General features: G+C 37.6%; 1 protein-coding gene across 5 annotated transcripts in view; it reads right to left on the bottom strand.

Annotated features, from left to right (window-relative positions):
* LOC141551944 (cadherin-related family member 3-like) overlaps positions 1 to 17,028 on the bottom strand; it is a 119,472-nt gene that overhangs the window by 24,209 nt on the left and 78,235 nt on the right. For 4 of the 5 annotated variants that reach the window (XR_012485024.1, XR_012485025.1, XM_074284202.1 and 1 more), the window contains exons 8-11: positions 16,188 to 16,365; positions 12,970 to 13,132; positions 8,835 to 8,937; positions 3,553 to 3,651 (exon numbers count right to left, since the gene is read on the bottom strand). Coding sequence is in view for 3 of the 5 variants with exons in the window: in XM_074284202.1 (XP_074140303.1) it covers positions 3,553 to 3,651; positions 8,835 to 8,937; positions 12,970 to 13,132; positions 16,188 to 16,365 (543 nt within the window). In the remaining 2 variants the exon portion in view is untranslated. The remainder of the gene's footprint in view (positions 1 to 3,552; positions 3,652 to 8,834; positions 8,938 to 12,969; positions 13,133 to 16,187; positions 16,366 to 17,028) is intronic. The other variant, XM_074284203.1, reaches the window with a different exon arrangement.

The raw sequence follows: 17,028 nt of genomic DNA, 5'->3' as shown, positions 1-17,028 counted from the left end.
AGGAATTATTTTTGCCCTTCTTTGTATCAAGCATTTAGCACAGTCTTAAAAATAGGAAATGCTTGAAAAATGCATATTAATTGACTGGATGTACATGAATTGCATATATAATTTATACTCAGAGTCAACAAAAGGTGACGTTAGAGAAGTCATCTCTAGTCTCTAGTCATCAGGAGTTCAATAAACAAAACAAGTAACTCAGTCATAGCCTACTAATAAGCAATTAATAAATTGCCCAAAGCAGCAAACCACAAATACTAAAACTCCAACCTTTGATTGGCTGAAAGATGTTTTTTTCAAGTGTCTTCAATGTGACTTGCCTTATATAAATATATCCAAAGGAATAAAGGTTAAAATTCCAATCTGCCTCATACAGTCCTGAGCAGAGATTGTGTCTTTTTCACATTCAACACTTGGTTAAATATACTGGAAAGCTTATATTCTTCTGTAGGTGTTAAATTAACCTTTCAATAAAAACTAAGAGCTATCTTGAGCATCCCCAGCTAAAGTTTAAAATAGAGTGATTATAAAACCCTCTGTAAAGCTGCCAAGTTTCTTCATCAAAAACTATTGTAAATGAAACCTGTTTTCCCATAAGACTTATAGCCCAGCATGATATGATTCTCATTTACTTCCTTTTAAATAATTTCTGATGAAGGAAATTTTTCCCTCTAATTTTTTTCTTCCCAGAAGCTTTCCATCAATGAGGGATTCGGGTGGGTGTCACATATTATCAGAGAAAATCACTTTAAATATTTTAGATCCTATAATTTCATCCTCCCCAAAAAAAGCTTCTTATAGTCATCAGTCTACTACTCAAGCTTCTACTCAGAGTCATATAAAAGGAGAATATTTTCTATGTTAAAGCATTTATGAAACATGTTAAAGTGGGTAAATTAAATGTTTCAGGTTGTGGATGTAATTTTGTCCAAGAGAATTTTTATTCCTCCCTCCTTCACCAGTTAGCAAATAACCTCTATTTTCCAATCATGTCTCTCTTTACAGGAAATTAGAATTAAATCTTAGGACTATAGGTTACTATACTATCAGCCCCCTCATTGATGCGGATAAGGACACATTTTAAGAAAACTACACTTTTCTAAGTGTCATATTGCTAATGGATTTATATGAAACATAGTCCAGAATTAAGGAGTAAACAAAGAAAGAAAAAAGAAGTGAAAGTAAAAGTTATCACTCAAAGTCACGCAGTAAGATAGAATAAGACCAAGGATTCTTATCTTGGATTTTTAAAAATATTTTGATAACCGCATTTCAATATATTTCTTCTATCATACTGTGCATTTTATTTTAAATTTTTTAAACATTTTAAAAACATCATTCTGCAAAGGGGTCCACAGATTTCATTAGACTGCCAAAGGGTTGTCTATGACCCCAAAAAATTTAAGAACCACTGATGTAGAGGGAGGACTCCTAGTTTACTAGGTCTCACTCACTTTGTTGTAAGAATGTTGTAAGGATCAAATATGTATGAAATATGAAATAATAAGGCATCACAAAAGTACATCCATGAATACTGAGCAACAGAGACAGGATTCTGTCTCCTAACTCTAAATCCAAGACTCTTTGTATCACACCATACTGATCTAGTCTTTAGTGGCATTCCGTATTAGCTGGTATTTAATTTGGGAGGGGGCAGCAAACAGAGTGGTGGGCTTGGAATCAGGAAAACTCATCTACCCAAGTTCCAATTTGGCCTCAAACACTATCTTTTTGACCCTGGGCAAGTCACTTAACTTTGTCTCATTTTCCCCATCTATAAAATGCAATGGAGAAGAAAATGGCAAACCATACCAGTATCCTTGCCAAGAACACCCCAAACGGGGTCACCAAGAGTTAGCTATGACTAAAAAAAATTAAACAAAAACAACTATGGCCATTTTCTTTTTGGACCAGATCCATGATTTCATTGGTGTGGGGAGGATCCTGATGAGAAAACTCTCTACCAATGCAGACTGGCACCATTCGGTCACTTAGAAAGTAACCAAGCACATCAAGGTTAAGTGACTTATGGTGAGTCATAGCCAGAGATCTCACAGTGAAATGTGAACTCAGATTTCACTGATACTGAGACTGATTGTCCACCCGCTACACTAATGGATTAATAATAAATAACAAAGTCATTCCTTAATAACTGAGTTGAATACAGATGGGTTTTTTGCCTATTGTATAGAAGCAAAAATGGAACAGAAAAATTTAAGAAAATCATCAAAAGCTATGTTGGGATGTTGTCTGTAGATTCTGAATTTAGAACTCAGGCATTTTGTTCAAGAGTCAAGTGAACTGCAAAGTCTATAGCCCAACAATATTATCTTTATAGTAGCTCTTTTTGTGGTGGCTAAAAACTGGAAATCAAAGAGATGTACAGCAATTGGGGAATTACTAAGCAAATTGTGGTATATAAAATGACAAGCAGGATAATTTAAGGGAAAAACCTGGAAAGACTTGTAAGATGCACGGTGAAGCGAACAGAACCAGGGGAATACTCTACACAGTATCTGCAATATTATACTATGAAGAACCTCTTTGCTTTCATTTTGATTTAAATGATTTAAGACAATGTCCAAAGGATTAACAATGAAGCATATTATCCACCTCCACAGAAAAAAACTCATATTGGTTGAATCAGACTGAAGCAAGCTATATTTTACTTTCTTTTTTTTACTCGTTTTCTTTTATTAAAGTCTTCTTATTTGACTAATATGGAAATGTTTTACATGATTGTACATATATAGTTTATATCTGCTTGCCATCTCAGGGAAGGGAAAGGGGAGGAAGGAATAGAATTTAAAACTCAAAAAAATATCAAAAATTGTTTACATATTACTTTAACATATTTAACATGTATTGGACAACCTGTCATCTAGTTGAAACAGTTGGTTTTGCAAAGATCAGTGTTGAAAAATTACCCATGTTTATGTTTTGTAAATAAAAAGCTATAATAATAATAAAGGATGTGATCTAAACAAAAAAAATTTAAAGAGTAAGCAAAAAAAAGTTTTAATATGTAATTGAAGAAAAATAAAATATGTTAAAGATGAAAAAGAAAAGAAAAGCCAAATGAACAAGCATATATTAAGTGCCTAATATGTGCAGTCTGTTGTAAGGATCTAATGATTGTAAGCTGCTCGAGGGCAGGGACTATGTTTTGCCGTTTTCTGTAGGCCACAAATATCGGCACAGTTCTTGTAACATGATAGGTGCTTAATAAATGCTTGTTTAATTAAATCCAATAGGAATAAATATGAAAATATTTTATAAAATGTAAAATGCTTTAATGTAATTTATTCAAATACAAATGTTAAGCAGCTACTTTTTCCAGACACTTTACTAAGCGATGGGGATATTAAATAATAATATTATTCTCCCCTTACGAAATTTGCATTCTATTTGCCAAGAATACGGATACAGGGCAGGGGACAAAGAAAGAAATCAGACAAAGAGCTCCAGAAAAAAAATTGAAAAGACAGTATTAATCACCAAGAGAATTGGGGAAGGCCAATGGGAGACCTTGATTATTACTCCCTAGCTTACCTCCTGATGTTTCTGGAACAGAGAATGAGTAACTTGCAGGTCTAAAAACTGGACTAAATTCATTGGCAGGAACAATATCCACAATGATCGTAACAGTGACTGTGAAAAAAAAAAAAAAGAGCAAGCTTGTGGATTAGCTGAAGAAGTCATAAAGACTGGCTATCATTGAATTGGGGGGGAAGGGGGGAAAGGTCAAAACTTTTCTGTCCTTAAGTGACCATAATTGACAACCAAATATCCACTCAGTTATTAAGTTTCACACTTTGATTCTCCTCTAAAACTTGAGAGACAGCATCGTGGAGCTGGCCTCTATCCAGGTACCAGGACTTCTCGTCTTATACCTGGCTGGCTAGGAGACTCTGTGCAAGTCACTTAACATCTCAGCGCTCAAGGTCAGGGGGGGTCAAGCTCAAATAGTACCAAGAGCCACTAAACATACATAATGGTTCTTACAGGTGCCTGTTGACTTAGGAAACCACATATTAATGTTTACCTACATTCTATTGTATTCTCATTGTGTTAAATATTTTCCAATTATAGTTTAATCTGGTTGGAGTTCAGGAAAGTTGTCCCTGCAAGCCACCTGTTGGACATGCCTGTTCTAGGAAACTTCCAAGATTATAAATTACAGAGTAGAGGTCACCTGTGTTGTTAGACGGAATCTCTTCCCCTGGAGCTCCCTGTAACCTCGAAAGGACAGGTCCGGTCCCTAGCCCCTTGTGTAACAGATATTTTCCATTCAATTTTGTGCATTATCAGTCTAGCAATAGCATGTACACATAGGTCTTGCTGCTCATAACCACCCCAAGGTATTAGCTCATCCAGGGCTTCTTTGACTCTCCCTAGAAGGCTGCCACCCTCCATCACACCCTAGCTGGCAAGGGACACACTAAATGGCATTCTGCAGATTTCATAGAACCACATTTTCAAGATGTTGCCCCATACTTTGTATCTTTAAGCTGCTGTCTGAAACCATCTTCTTGGAGAGGGGATGGGGGAAAAAAAAGGATCCAGCATCCTCCAGTGTCATCATGCTTCCTCCCATAATGGTCTAAGGCCATTTTCTTTTAACCACGCCTGTGAATTCTTTAAGGGAAATCACAGATCTCTTTGCCTCCATATCACCCTGCCATCATACCTGAGATTCCCACCACTCAACTCATAGATTTTATGCACAGGATTATAGATTATATGCAGAGAGTAACTTAAGAGACCAACTAAATCAATATTTTAATTTTACACATGGAGAAACTGAGGACTAGACAAGTGATTTGCCCCTGATCACATAAGTAATTAAGCAGCAGAGCTAGGATGTAAATCGAGGTTCTCTGAAGGAAGCTCCCATTTTCTTTTCATTGGAAGGCACTTCTCCTCAGAGGGAAACACCTGGAAGAGGACTTCATTCTCTGCACTGAAAACATTAACATGAATCAGACTTTCATATATCTCATATAACTTAAAGAATTATAATCATTGTACTATTTTGAAATCAATACATTATTATCGGCTTTGTGACAGACAAATGTGGGTGCCCTAGATCTGGATCTACAATGGAACCTTTGAGTCGCTAAATATTACTCTCACCCTGAATATTAAATAAGAAAATAAACCCGGGAAACATCAGAATGTAGAGAGCATGGCTCAGGCCTTTGGGAAATGAATCGAAGAGTAAAAATCAGGAACTTTGGGCTAAATAACTTGGTAGGGGTGGAAAGCACTTCCTGTAAGGGCCTGGGTGTCTCCAAATGGAGCAATGTCTTCCAATACTACCCTATGTATAGGACTTCTAAGTTTTAATCAGAAAACTGAGTGCTTCTACATCAATCAACAAGTGTTTAATAATATACATACTGTTTGCCAAGAACTATGCTAGATGCAAGAGGTATGAAGACAAAAATGAAATCATTCTCTAGAGGGAGCAGACATATTTCCAGACCTGCAAGTTCATATGGTCCTACTAGTGGGAGAAGCACTCAAATTAAAGAAGTATTCCTTCATTCTGCAATTATATTCCATTTACCCTTTATGTCTCTTGTATCATACTTGTTTAAATGATATCTCCCCCACTGAGTGCAGGCTCTGCGCTTTTGCCTTCTCTACTATCCTCAACACTTGGCACAGCGCCTGGCATACAGTAGGTGCTTAAGAAATGTTTGCTGATAATGAAAAGCAAAATCAGAAAGTTGCTAAAAGTTCATGGATTGAACACTGGATTAGCAGAGGGGAGAGATAGGGGTCAGTTGATAGTGTATGGGAATGGGGTGTTTGGTTGAAAAGACAGAGTTGTAAGTTTGAATTCCAAATCTGACGCTCATTATCTATGTGACAGTGTCACTTAACTTCTCTCTAATTCTCCATTTCCCTAATTATAATAAGGAGAGAACAATTTCCATCAATACCTTATACCAAGTTCTTTACTTGGATTCCATCAACTTTTTTAATATTTTGTTTTTTAATTAATTTGCTTTTAATTCACTTGTTTTGTTAATATTTTAATAACAGCATTTCATCATATTTTATTTCATTCATTTTAAAAAGAAAATTTCAAATGAGCAGGACTAGGAGATCATTATATACTTCAACAACAATACTGTATGATGATCAATTCTGAAGGATGAGGCCCTCTCCAGCAATGAGATGAACCAAATCAGTTCCAACAGAGCAGTAATGAACTGAACCAGCTACACCCAGTGAAAGAACTCTGGGAGATGACTATGAACCACTACATAGAATTCCCAATCCCTCTATTTTTGTCCCCCTGCATTTTGAATTTCCTTTACAGGCCAATTGTACACTATTTCAAAGTCCAATTCTTCTCGTGCAGCAAAATAACTATTTGGACATGCATACATATATTGTATTTAACTTATATTTTAACATATGTAACATGTATTGGTCAACCTGCCATCTGGGGGAGGAAGTGGGGAGAAGAAGGGGAAAAGTTGGAACAAAAGGTTTGGCCATTGTCAATGCTGTAAAATTACCCATGCATATATCTGGTAAATGAAAAGCTATAATAAAAATAAATAAATAAATAAATGAAATTTCAAGAATTGCAACAGAAATAAAATTGCAAAAAAGTGACTGACTGAGGGTCCAGGACCCACAACCTTGCCTCAGAGTTACATTATAATCACATAGTCACACTGTCACCAACAAGGCTCCAATGAAACAAGAAGTTGAAGGCAATTTTGCAAGCATCACAAAGAGCTATATACATTTCAGCCAGGTTCAGTGCATCCCAAGGCCCATCAAACACAACCACGATGACATCCCACATCCATCCACTGAGAAAAATGATTTCTGTCAGAACCTCAATATTTCCTTTAGCGATTCCATTCATGCGATCCAAGAGCAGGTGTTGTTAATGATTATGCCTTAGTATGGCTTTTATATCATCCATAAAGAGCAAACCCAGGCTAATTAGCATTCCTATAAAAATAGAATAAACCACATGTGCAGTTACAAGCATCCATCACAAGCAGCTGCTGGGAATGTGTTCGCTTGTAGAAGCCAGAGACAGTGTGGGTTTAGTGTAACTGAAGTTGGAGGGGGGGCTAGAAAGGGATGAGAAAGGTGCAATGGATGAGCATTTAATTGGTTGGATAGGGAAAGTGATGAAAAGCTCCAAACCAAAAGTGCCTTTCTAAAAGGCAAGGCTAAGAAATGAGTACATTTTAGAAATGGTACGAGTGTCACCACTTAGCACAGTCAGAGGCAAGCTCAAATGTATTCTGATAGTCAGCGGTGAACCCAAAAATAAGGAAGCCACAGGCATTGGGAACATGGAGAAGTGGCAGGAATCCTGAACATTCATATTCAGGGTTGGGGGAAAATTTGAGGATTACAAATTCTCTGAGCTAGTTGGGAGCTCAATGATAGAAAATTCGACCTTTTTATAAACAAAAATACTTTGTACGACATAAAAGACAGCACAGTTAGGGTTAGAAGAGATCTTGGAGATGATCTAGTCCAACAAATTTCCATTTAAATGAGGAAAACAAATGGAAATTAAGTGATTTGCTCAGAATCATTGAGCTAATATATCTGAGGCAAGTTTTAAACCCAAGCCTTTTTGTTTCACTCTATCCACTACACCATGCTGTCTCTCAAGGAGCCAAACCAGCCTTTGATTGAAGGCCTCCAGAGAAGGAGAACCCATTGCCTCTTGTGGCAGCTCATACCATTGGTGGCAAACTCTAAACCTGTCTCTTTGTCACTTCTACCTTCTGGGGCTCAGTAGCACCTCCACATTACTGCCCTTCAAAGGTTTATCCATCATATTCTCTCTCAGCCTTCAGGTCAAATATCCCTAATTCTTCCAACTTATATTTTTAAGACATGAAGTCAAAACTCTTCACTGACTTGGTTGCCTTCTTCTCAACATTTTCTGCGAATGCACCATAGCTTTTCAATGCCCTTCATAAAATGTGGCTTCCAAAATTGAACCCAATACTCCAGAGTATCCCGACCAGGCTAGAATACAGGGGGATTATCACCTCCCCAGTCCTGGACATTATCTCACCCTTGATGCAATCTAAATTTAGATGAACTTTTTTAAGGCTACCATATAACTCTACTGAATTTGTAAGCCTTTAATGCCTACAGATCTTTTTCCAATGAATGCTGTTTAGCCATCCTTCCCCCATCTTGTACTCAGGAAATTGATTTTTTAACATAAAGATGAGATTTTGCTTTTTTTCCTCCACTAAATTTCATCTTATTAGATTCATCTTCCTGATCCAGAGAGTAGTATTGTAGATCCATGTATTGCTCTTTGAGGGTGGGTTTGCTATGATTTCTTCAAATTATGACAGCATTTCCTGATGCCAAAATATTAAAACTATAATAACAAAAAAAAAATCACTCAATCAAACAAAAGCTAAGTCCACATGATAGCAAACATATGGATGTTTTCAGATAATAAATCTTTGGCAACACTGGGCGGAAATTAGCCAGGTATGAGAGCAAAGAACACAGAAGCTATATTTTACAGGTACTCCTAGCTCCAGAGAACCTACAAACAATACGCAACATCGCTCCAACTTCTGCTGGGAACTTAAAAGGTCCAAGGAGATGATCATAGCTGTTTCCCTAATCTAATGAAGATTCCCAAAGGGAGTTTTCCTATTGCTCCTTTTCTTTACCTCGACTTTCTCATTAAATGTACTTTTGACATTCCAAGATGAAAATGAGAAAAGTTGGCTTGATCTCAAGGTTTTAAGCATAATTTGATTGAGAGAACAACTAGAAACCCCTTGGTAACTTTTGGATGAGCTTACTTGTGTGGGAGGGCCTGGTGCCATCGAAGACAGAAAGCATCATCTCATAGGTATGACCCACGGCAGGAGGCTCTGGCTTTTCGTAATCCAAGTCTTTGGTCACCTTGGAGAATAGGCCATAATAATAGGAATACTTAGTACAGTAAACATTTATGTACAAAATATTCTGCTGGCTGGGTCCTATAGATATAAGTGGGGATAGGGTGGGAAATAGACTCAGCCTTCCTAGCATTTATATTCTCCTGAGATAAAATAAATCAATAAATGAAAAGAAAAATAATTTCAGAAGAAATAACATTATAGCCACAATTACCTAATAAGACCTGACCCACTTATTTAAATTACATCTTGCTTCAAGGTAGGAGCTCTGTCAATTTTCATCTTCGTATACCTAGCATTTAATACAGACACCATATAATAGCTTAAAGATTTTTTTAAACTATCTAGAAGACAATCCAGAAAAACATTTGATACAAAAAATGATGCAAACATTGTTAATACTTTTATTATTAATGAGGCTAAGAAAGGCTAAACAATTTGCTTTTGGCTACACTATAAATAAGAGACAGAGATGGAACTTTAATATGCCTTCATGTTCCAGAATCAGTGTTCTATGAAATGGCCATAATAATAGAAGCCACTTCCCAAGGCTGTGGTGATGACCAAAGGAGAAAATATTTTTAAAGCACTTTACAAAACTGAAAGCAGTATAGAAGGATTAGATAGCTTGTCTCTGCAGCAAGCTGCCTTTCCTTGAACAGTGATTTGTACACAGTAGAATTTAAGGGATGCTGTTGAATTGAATTAAACTGCATTATATTGAGTTGAATTGAATAGTATAATTCACAGATTGTGATCCCATGAATCACAGAAATTTCAGAGTTAGAAAAAACCTCAGGGTCCTTCTAGTCCAACCATTATAGGAAAAGAAAAGAAAAAAATCAGAACTCCATTACAATACACTTGATAAGTGTTTATTTATCATTTGTTAATAGAAGCCACTTCCCAAGGCTATGGTGAAGACCAAAGGAGATAATATTTTGTAAATCACTTTACAAATCTGAAAGCGGTATATCAGGATTAGAGAGCTTGTCTTGGCACCAAGCTGCCTCTCCTTGCACAGTGATTTGTACACGGTAGGATTTAATGGATGCTGTTGAATTGAATTAAATTGATTAGAATTAAACTGCATTATAATGAATTGAATAGTATAATTCACAGACTGTGATCCCATGAATCAGAGAAATTTCAGACTTAGAAAAGGCCTCAGGGTCCTTCTAGTCCAACTTTTAAATGAAAAGAAAAGAAAAAAACAGAATTCCAATATACCTGGCAAGTGCTTATCCATCATTTGTTTGAAGGACTCTAAGAGGGCAGAACCCACTACCTCCCAAGAAAGCGCATGAATATCCTAGGAATACACACACAAAAAAAAAAAAAAAGGTCCACCAATGTAAAGAATTTGGTGAAAGATGGTACCCTCCTGAATCCACATCCAATGGAAGCACCAAATGATTTCTTGATATAACTCCATTTCACCTCTAAGCAATGCTGCACCACACACTCCAAATACAACCCAATGTTGTTGTATTCATACCAGCAATGTTAGCACCTGTCCTGGTAGAAGTAAGCCAGCCTGTGTTTACATGACAGCAAACATCTGGGTGTTTGGATTTTACTGACTGATTTGCTAAATATTTTACCTTATGGATTCAACTTCAGTATTAAAACAAAACCTTGCCTAAATTTGATTTGGAGGAGAATTGAAGTATTCAAGAAATGACACAATTTGATAAAGTTTTTTATTATTTTTAATAAGAGGTAAGATAGCAGAATCATAGGACATTGGGGCTAAAAGGAAGATCTTAAAGCTCCATTAGCCAATCCACATCATTTTGCCAATGAGACAAGTGTAGATCTCCTGGGTTTTTTTGTTTCATCATGGTGATGTACAAATCAATGGCAGAAAAACACTTTTGATGTTTCTATCTGTGACTCTTGACCAAGTAATTTAACTTCCATGGCACTCCATGGCCTAAACTTTAAAGTAAAATGGTAAATTAAAGGCATTTGAGATCTCTTCCAAACCCACTCTACAATCTTATGGTCCACTCCTCTTTTTACTACTCTCACCATGGAATGAGTGTTTCTAAAATGAAGAGAGAGAGAAAGAGAGAGAGAGAGAGAGAGAGAGAGAGAGAGAGAGAGAGAGAGAGAGAGAGAGAAAGAAAGAGAGACAGAGACAGAAAGAGAAAAAAGAGAGAGAGAAGAGAGACAGACAGAGAGAGAAAGAGAGAGAGAGAGACAGAGAGAGAGAGAAAGAAAAAAAGAGAGAGAGAGACAGAGAGAGATACGGAGAGACAGACAGAGACAGAGAGAGAGAGAGAAAGAGAGAGAAAGAAGAGAGAAAGAGAAAGAGAGAGAGGAGAAAGAGAGAGAGAGAGAGAGAGAGAGAGAGAGAGAGAGAGAGAGGAGAGAGAGAGAGAGAGAGAGAGAGAGAGAGAGAGAGAGAGAGAGAGAGAGAGGGAGAGAGAGAGAGAGAGAGAGAGAGAGAGAGAGAGAGAGAGAGAGAGAGAGAGAGAGAGAGAGGAGAGAGGGAGAGAAGTGGATGAAAGCTCAACCCCTGACATCCAAAATCTATTAAGGAAGTTAGAGGTTGGTCCCAGTGAGAGAAAGTTGATCAATAGCTTTCCTCAGCCATAACTAATAACAAATGGGGCTGGTTCCCCAATGTTTGGAAATAGGAAAAAGTTACTCCAAGCAATCAAAAATTAGTATGTAGAATAAAAGGGAAAATAAGCAACAGCTGGGTAGCAGAAGGATAAAATGTCTTCAGGGGAAGAGTTCCAACTAGTTAAAGAACAATTAAGCACTTTCACTCCCTTCAGTGTGGATCCTCCATCAATAGAAAGTCCAGAAGATATAAGTGTAGGGGTTGGGAGGTTGACAAGTTGATAGTTCTCAGTACCAGGAAACCTAGCCTCATTGTCCTGGCTGTTCAGAGTTTATCCCTCAGGAAATCAAGCTACTTCATGGTCCCCAGTTCCTTTTCCTTAATTAATTAGGGGACAGAATCTATTGTTCTCATTTCACAAAGAAGAAAATTAAGGGAGACATAGAGGCATTGATTGAGTAATTAACTTTCCAGGCATTTAAGGAGCTAGTACTTTTGCCTTCAAATCACTTCTTTTCTCTCTGTGCCCACTGGCAAAAAATAGGACTCATCTGAAATGAGGATGATTTATTCATAGGATCATAGATTTAAACCTAGAAGGGGCCTAGAGGTGAATTATGCACAACCCATCCCACCCTTCATTTTACAAGTGAGGAAATTAAGACCTAGAGAAATTAGATGCCGAGGCCATTGTTTGCCCTTCATTTTCAGAGAAGACGGATGTTATCATCAACTAAAGCAAAGATGCACAAAGTCTTATCTTTCAGAGTCATTAAAATCCAATAGCGAGACAAAAGTCAAAAGGGGCAATGGTGGGGCAGCTAGAAAGCACAGTGATTAGACTAGAGTCTATCCTGGAGTCAGAAGGACCAGAATTCAAATCTGGTCTGAAACACTTAATATTTACTACTAGCTGTGTGACTCTGGGCAAGTCACTTAACCCTAATTGTCTTGCAAAAAAAAAAAAAAAAAAAGGCAATGGCCTTGGATGTAGTGAGTAACTTCAGCATCCTTGATGTCTGAGCAAACTCTAAGCACCCAGTCGCATCTGCTTTGGCTGCCTTCATGGCCACTGGAATAAATTATGCTCATCTACCCATTCTACCAAGAGAAGTCTTCATATGCTCAGGGTAGACACCCCCTTAACTCACCAACAAGTTTGAAGCCTTTCAGCTGGTTTAACTATCTGTCCTGATGATGTTAGGGGGATGTGGCTACTGCACACATTATAGACATTATAGCTTCTTGGAGCCACAAGTGAGAAGCCACCTGGTGACAGGTAGACACCAAAGATGGGTGAGCAACCTTGAAAAGGCTCAGCAGGTCCTCCCCTGAACACCCCATGTAACAAAAGTTTATACACCTTGTAAATGGCCAAGCCAAGATTAATCAGAACTCGAGCTTTCTGAGCTCCAATTATTCCCTTATACCATATTATCTTCTCGGGTAATTGATACTCACCCAGATGATATTGTTTAAGTCTGGTACTTGTTCAAACAACTCTCCCTCACCGAGTGGTCCGCTATTAGGAATATACTGAAGCACATCCGGGGACTTGTCAAGGTCATGGCACATCACTTTAGCAACAACTGTTTTATTTGCAATCACCTCGATGCCTGTATAACTTCAAAAATTAAGAGAAACACGCCTTCAGAATAAACATTCTTTAAAACCGGAAGTTTTCAAAAGTATCAGTCCAGCACCCTTCTAAGAACTAAAAATTATTGTTGCCCATGGGACAATGAAAAGGCCCATAATGGTGAGATTTAGAGACTCCACATTGGGGTCATGGGGTGTCTCAAAAGACTTGAACCCAACTCCAAGTTAAGAGGCAAAGTCTAACACCAATTGAATTGGGCTAAGTGCCAAAAGGATTTAGCAAAGAACCAGGAACAAGGAGACAAATTTATCCAGTTCTTCATATCACTGATATGCTAATTTTATGATCCAGAGGTAGAACTGAGGAGTGCTCTTTTCACTATTGTCTCAGGAACTTGGTTATCATGGACCAGCAGATGATCTGACAGTCGACAATGTTTATAAAACTATCCTAAGACCAGAAGACTTTAGTATCACTGACAGACAAGATTATTAGAACAGTAGCACTCTAATGTAAGGGGATCTCATCACTGCAATGTTTCCCCTAGAAAAATACCCCTCTATCAATAGTATAGGGGAATGAATGAAACAGTCTGTGCTCTTCAGGTGTTTACATTCTACTGAGATAAAATAAATCAATAAACGAAAAAGAAAATAATTTCAGAAGAAATAAGCTATGGCCATAATGCATTGCCCCTTATTTAGACTGTAAGGTTCTTAAGGATAAGGAGTATGTAAGTTTTTTCTGCTTTGTATATGCACTGCTTAATAACAAGCACTGTGAGATAACATTACAATATATGTCCAATGAGTAACTTCAAAGAACAGGAATTAAATGATATTATCAGGGAAATATATGACTAAAAAATAAGGGCCAGTCCCATGATGAGGGCAAAGAATGACAAGTAAAAATTGTAAGTATTCTTTTGGCATCCTTGTAATGTCAAAAAAGAGAAAAGAATATATCCAACATGGTAGGTAGAACAGGATGGCAAATTTACGGGAGTCCGTGGATGAATAACATAGAATGAACAGATATGAATAAGTGACGATTTACTAAATTTTTACCATTTAATTAAAATAATTTCATTAATAATTGATTATTGATCACATTTAAATCATTGGAGGAAAAATTAACATCAGTGAGATCACAGGTCTATTTGAATATTTTAGTATGTACAAATTATCATAATGTATTGTAATATAGTCTTAAAGAGTCAGTCACTTCCCCTGAGTAGTTCACAGAGACAAACAATTAAATATAATGATTTAGTAAGAATTTATTAAGAACTCATTATATACAAGGTACTGCGTGCTAGATGCTGATAGTATGAAAGTAAGAATGAAACAATCCCTGCTTTCTAGAAACTCACATTCTGCTGATATGTGACTAAAAAATGCCCAGGAAAATGTTCCCCAAAAGAAGAACCCATAGCCAAAACATAAATTTAGAGAGAGGGGGGCCCTCAAAAGTTTTCTACTCCAACTCCCTCATTTATGGATCATGGTAAAGAGAAAAATTAGTCTAAATTCACACAAGTAATAGCTGGTAATGCTATATATCAAATCCAGCTTCTCCAACGTCTAATCCCCAGAGTTTTATTTTCTTTGGATTCCCAAATCCTGTTAAGAACTATTCATTTAGGTGTTAGGTTTCAAAACTTTCCTTAGGGTAACCTGCTTTAAAAGTGGAAAATAATTCAAGGGCCAAGGATCTCAAATTCTCATCTACTTCATAGAATTTAAAGACCCCCAATCTGCAAGATGTTTCCATATTCCCCTTTCTGATAAATAATTAAATTAACAAGACTGTGAGAGGAAGCAAAGCATCTGATATACAAATCTATGAGTACTACTCAGTTAAAACAGCACATGAATAGAAGCAAAAGAGGCAAAGGGTGGAAATCCTCCAGGGTTAGAGCTTGATAAGATATGATCATCAATAGAACAAAGGAAAAGGGGGTTGGAGAGAGAGAGAAAGGTAATATAATGCCAAACTGATTCAAAGAGGGATTGAAATGGAGAAGAGATCTGAGCATAACTGAACCAGGGTGATGGCTTAAGAAATTAATAAGGAATGGAGAGGATATGGTCTCATGTAGGCTTAGGAGGAATGAGGAATAAGGAAAATAGAGGGATAAAATACAATGATCAAATAAAGGAAATTCAGTGTACTTGAAGACAGAAATAAAATACTTGTAGATGTTGCTTAAGGTCAAAAGTGTCACCATCCCTGTATGTAGATGAAATAAAATGGAAAAGTAAATCATGGGAATTTGGAAGATTGAGGAAATGGGAAATTAGGCCTTTGTGAGAATACCAGTAAGTATAGTGAAGTCCTCTTAAAATGAGAGGAATTAGAATGGAGAGAAAGACAGTGAACCTGATGTAAAGTAGCTTCTAGGGGAGACAGCAATGATTTTGAGGTCTCCTGATCTTAGGGGGACTTGTGTTCTAACTTCTGGCTTTGGAGGCTGCCTCAGGAAATTCCCACACCCAAGTAAGCTGTGTGATTCTGACTAGCTTCTGGTCAGATAGCTTCTGGTCTCGGGGCCAAACTCCTGAGACAATAGTGATCATCTATTGATCAGTAAGAACCAAATTCTGGAGACCACTCTCTGGCCCTGCCCATGGGCCAGAGAATTAGCCTGTCAATGATAGAAAGCTGGATAAAGGAGTCTTCTTTCTCTTGGTGCTTTGCTAAATTCTTTTGCAACACAATTGATGTTACAATCACAATAAAAATTTGCCCCTTGACCAGGAAATGTGTTCATGCCTGCAAATCCTTTTGAAACACCTCACAACACTGATCTGTGACCCCAGACTTTTAGGGTCTCTTTCCAACTTCAACAAACAAAGCACTGAACTCATTAAGAAATGAAAGAAAATGCTCTAGGGGTAAGGGTGAGGGAATCTGGTCTAGGTGACCATGTTTTCAATATTGGACATGTCCTGCTAAAAGGCATTAATGGGAGAATTAGAGAATTTACATATTGTCAAGAAACTCACTGTACTTGACTACTCCAATAGGTACCTGACTCCTAACTCTTACTTCTTCTCTTTCTCCATCTTGGACTCACCTGTACAAATACTTATCACAGAATGGTGGATTATCATTGATCCCATGAATGTACACCACCACAGGAACAGCTGCACATTGCTTGTCTTCATCACATGCCTTAATGGTAAAGGACTGGACACTCACAAAGTCAGCCTCCTCCAGATCCAGACGATTAACCACCATCACAGTCCCACGCTCTGCAACATCAAGACATTTCATTACAAAAGGGGAATGGCATCCTTCAAAAAATCCTCACCACACACATAAGTCCTGGGAAATCTTTCCAAAAAAGTCTAATATAAATGAATATAATAAAGTTTTGGTGTGTGCCAAGATCACCTAAAGTAGAGACATCAAAATAGGAGATGTGAAGGACCTGCTTCATTCTGCATTCATCTACAACACGGGTGAAATTGGTTGAATGATTAAAGCTACCAGACTTTGTCTATCTGGCTGCATGTCTGTTTCTGTCTCTGTCTCTGTCTCTGTCTCTGTCTCTCTGTCTCTCTCTGTCTCTGTCTCTGTCTCTCTGTCTCTCTCTGTCTCTGTCTCTCTGTCTCTCTCTGTCTCTCTCTGTCTCTCTCTGTCTCTCTCTGTCTCTGTCTCTCTCTGTCTCTGTCTCTCTGTCTCTCTCTGTCTCTCTCTCTTCACTCTTCCTTCATCCCTCCCTCTTTCCCTTCCTCCCTTGCCTCCCTCTCTTCCCCTCAGTGGCATCTAGAGTCAACATCTCATTCACTCAATGCAATTAACTGAGAAAGAGCTGAAGGATTTGGTCTTATTTCATTTGTCTTTTTCAACTCTAGATATACATAGTCTCATACATTGGAGCTGGAGCCAGAGCCATGCAGACCTTGGAGCCA

This window comes from Sminthopsis crassicaudata, chromosome 1 (assembly GCF_048593235.1).
Source record: "Sminthopsis crassicaudata isolate SCR6 chromosome 1, ASM4859323v1, whole genome shotgun sequence".
In the NCBI taxonomy this organism is placed as follows: Eukaryota; Metazoa; Chordata; class Mammalia; order Dasyuromorphia; family Dasyuridae; genus Sminthopsis; species Sminthopsis crassicaudata.
Note: the sequence above shows the minus strand (reverse complement) of the source record. Positions and strands in the feature narration are given on the sequence as shown.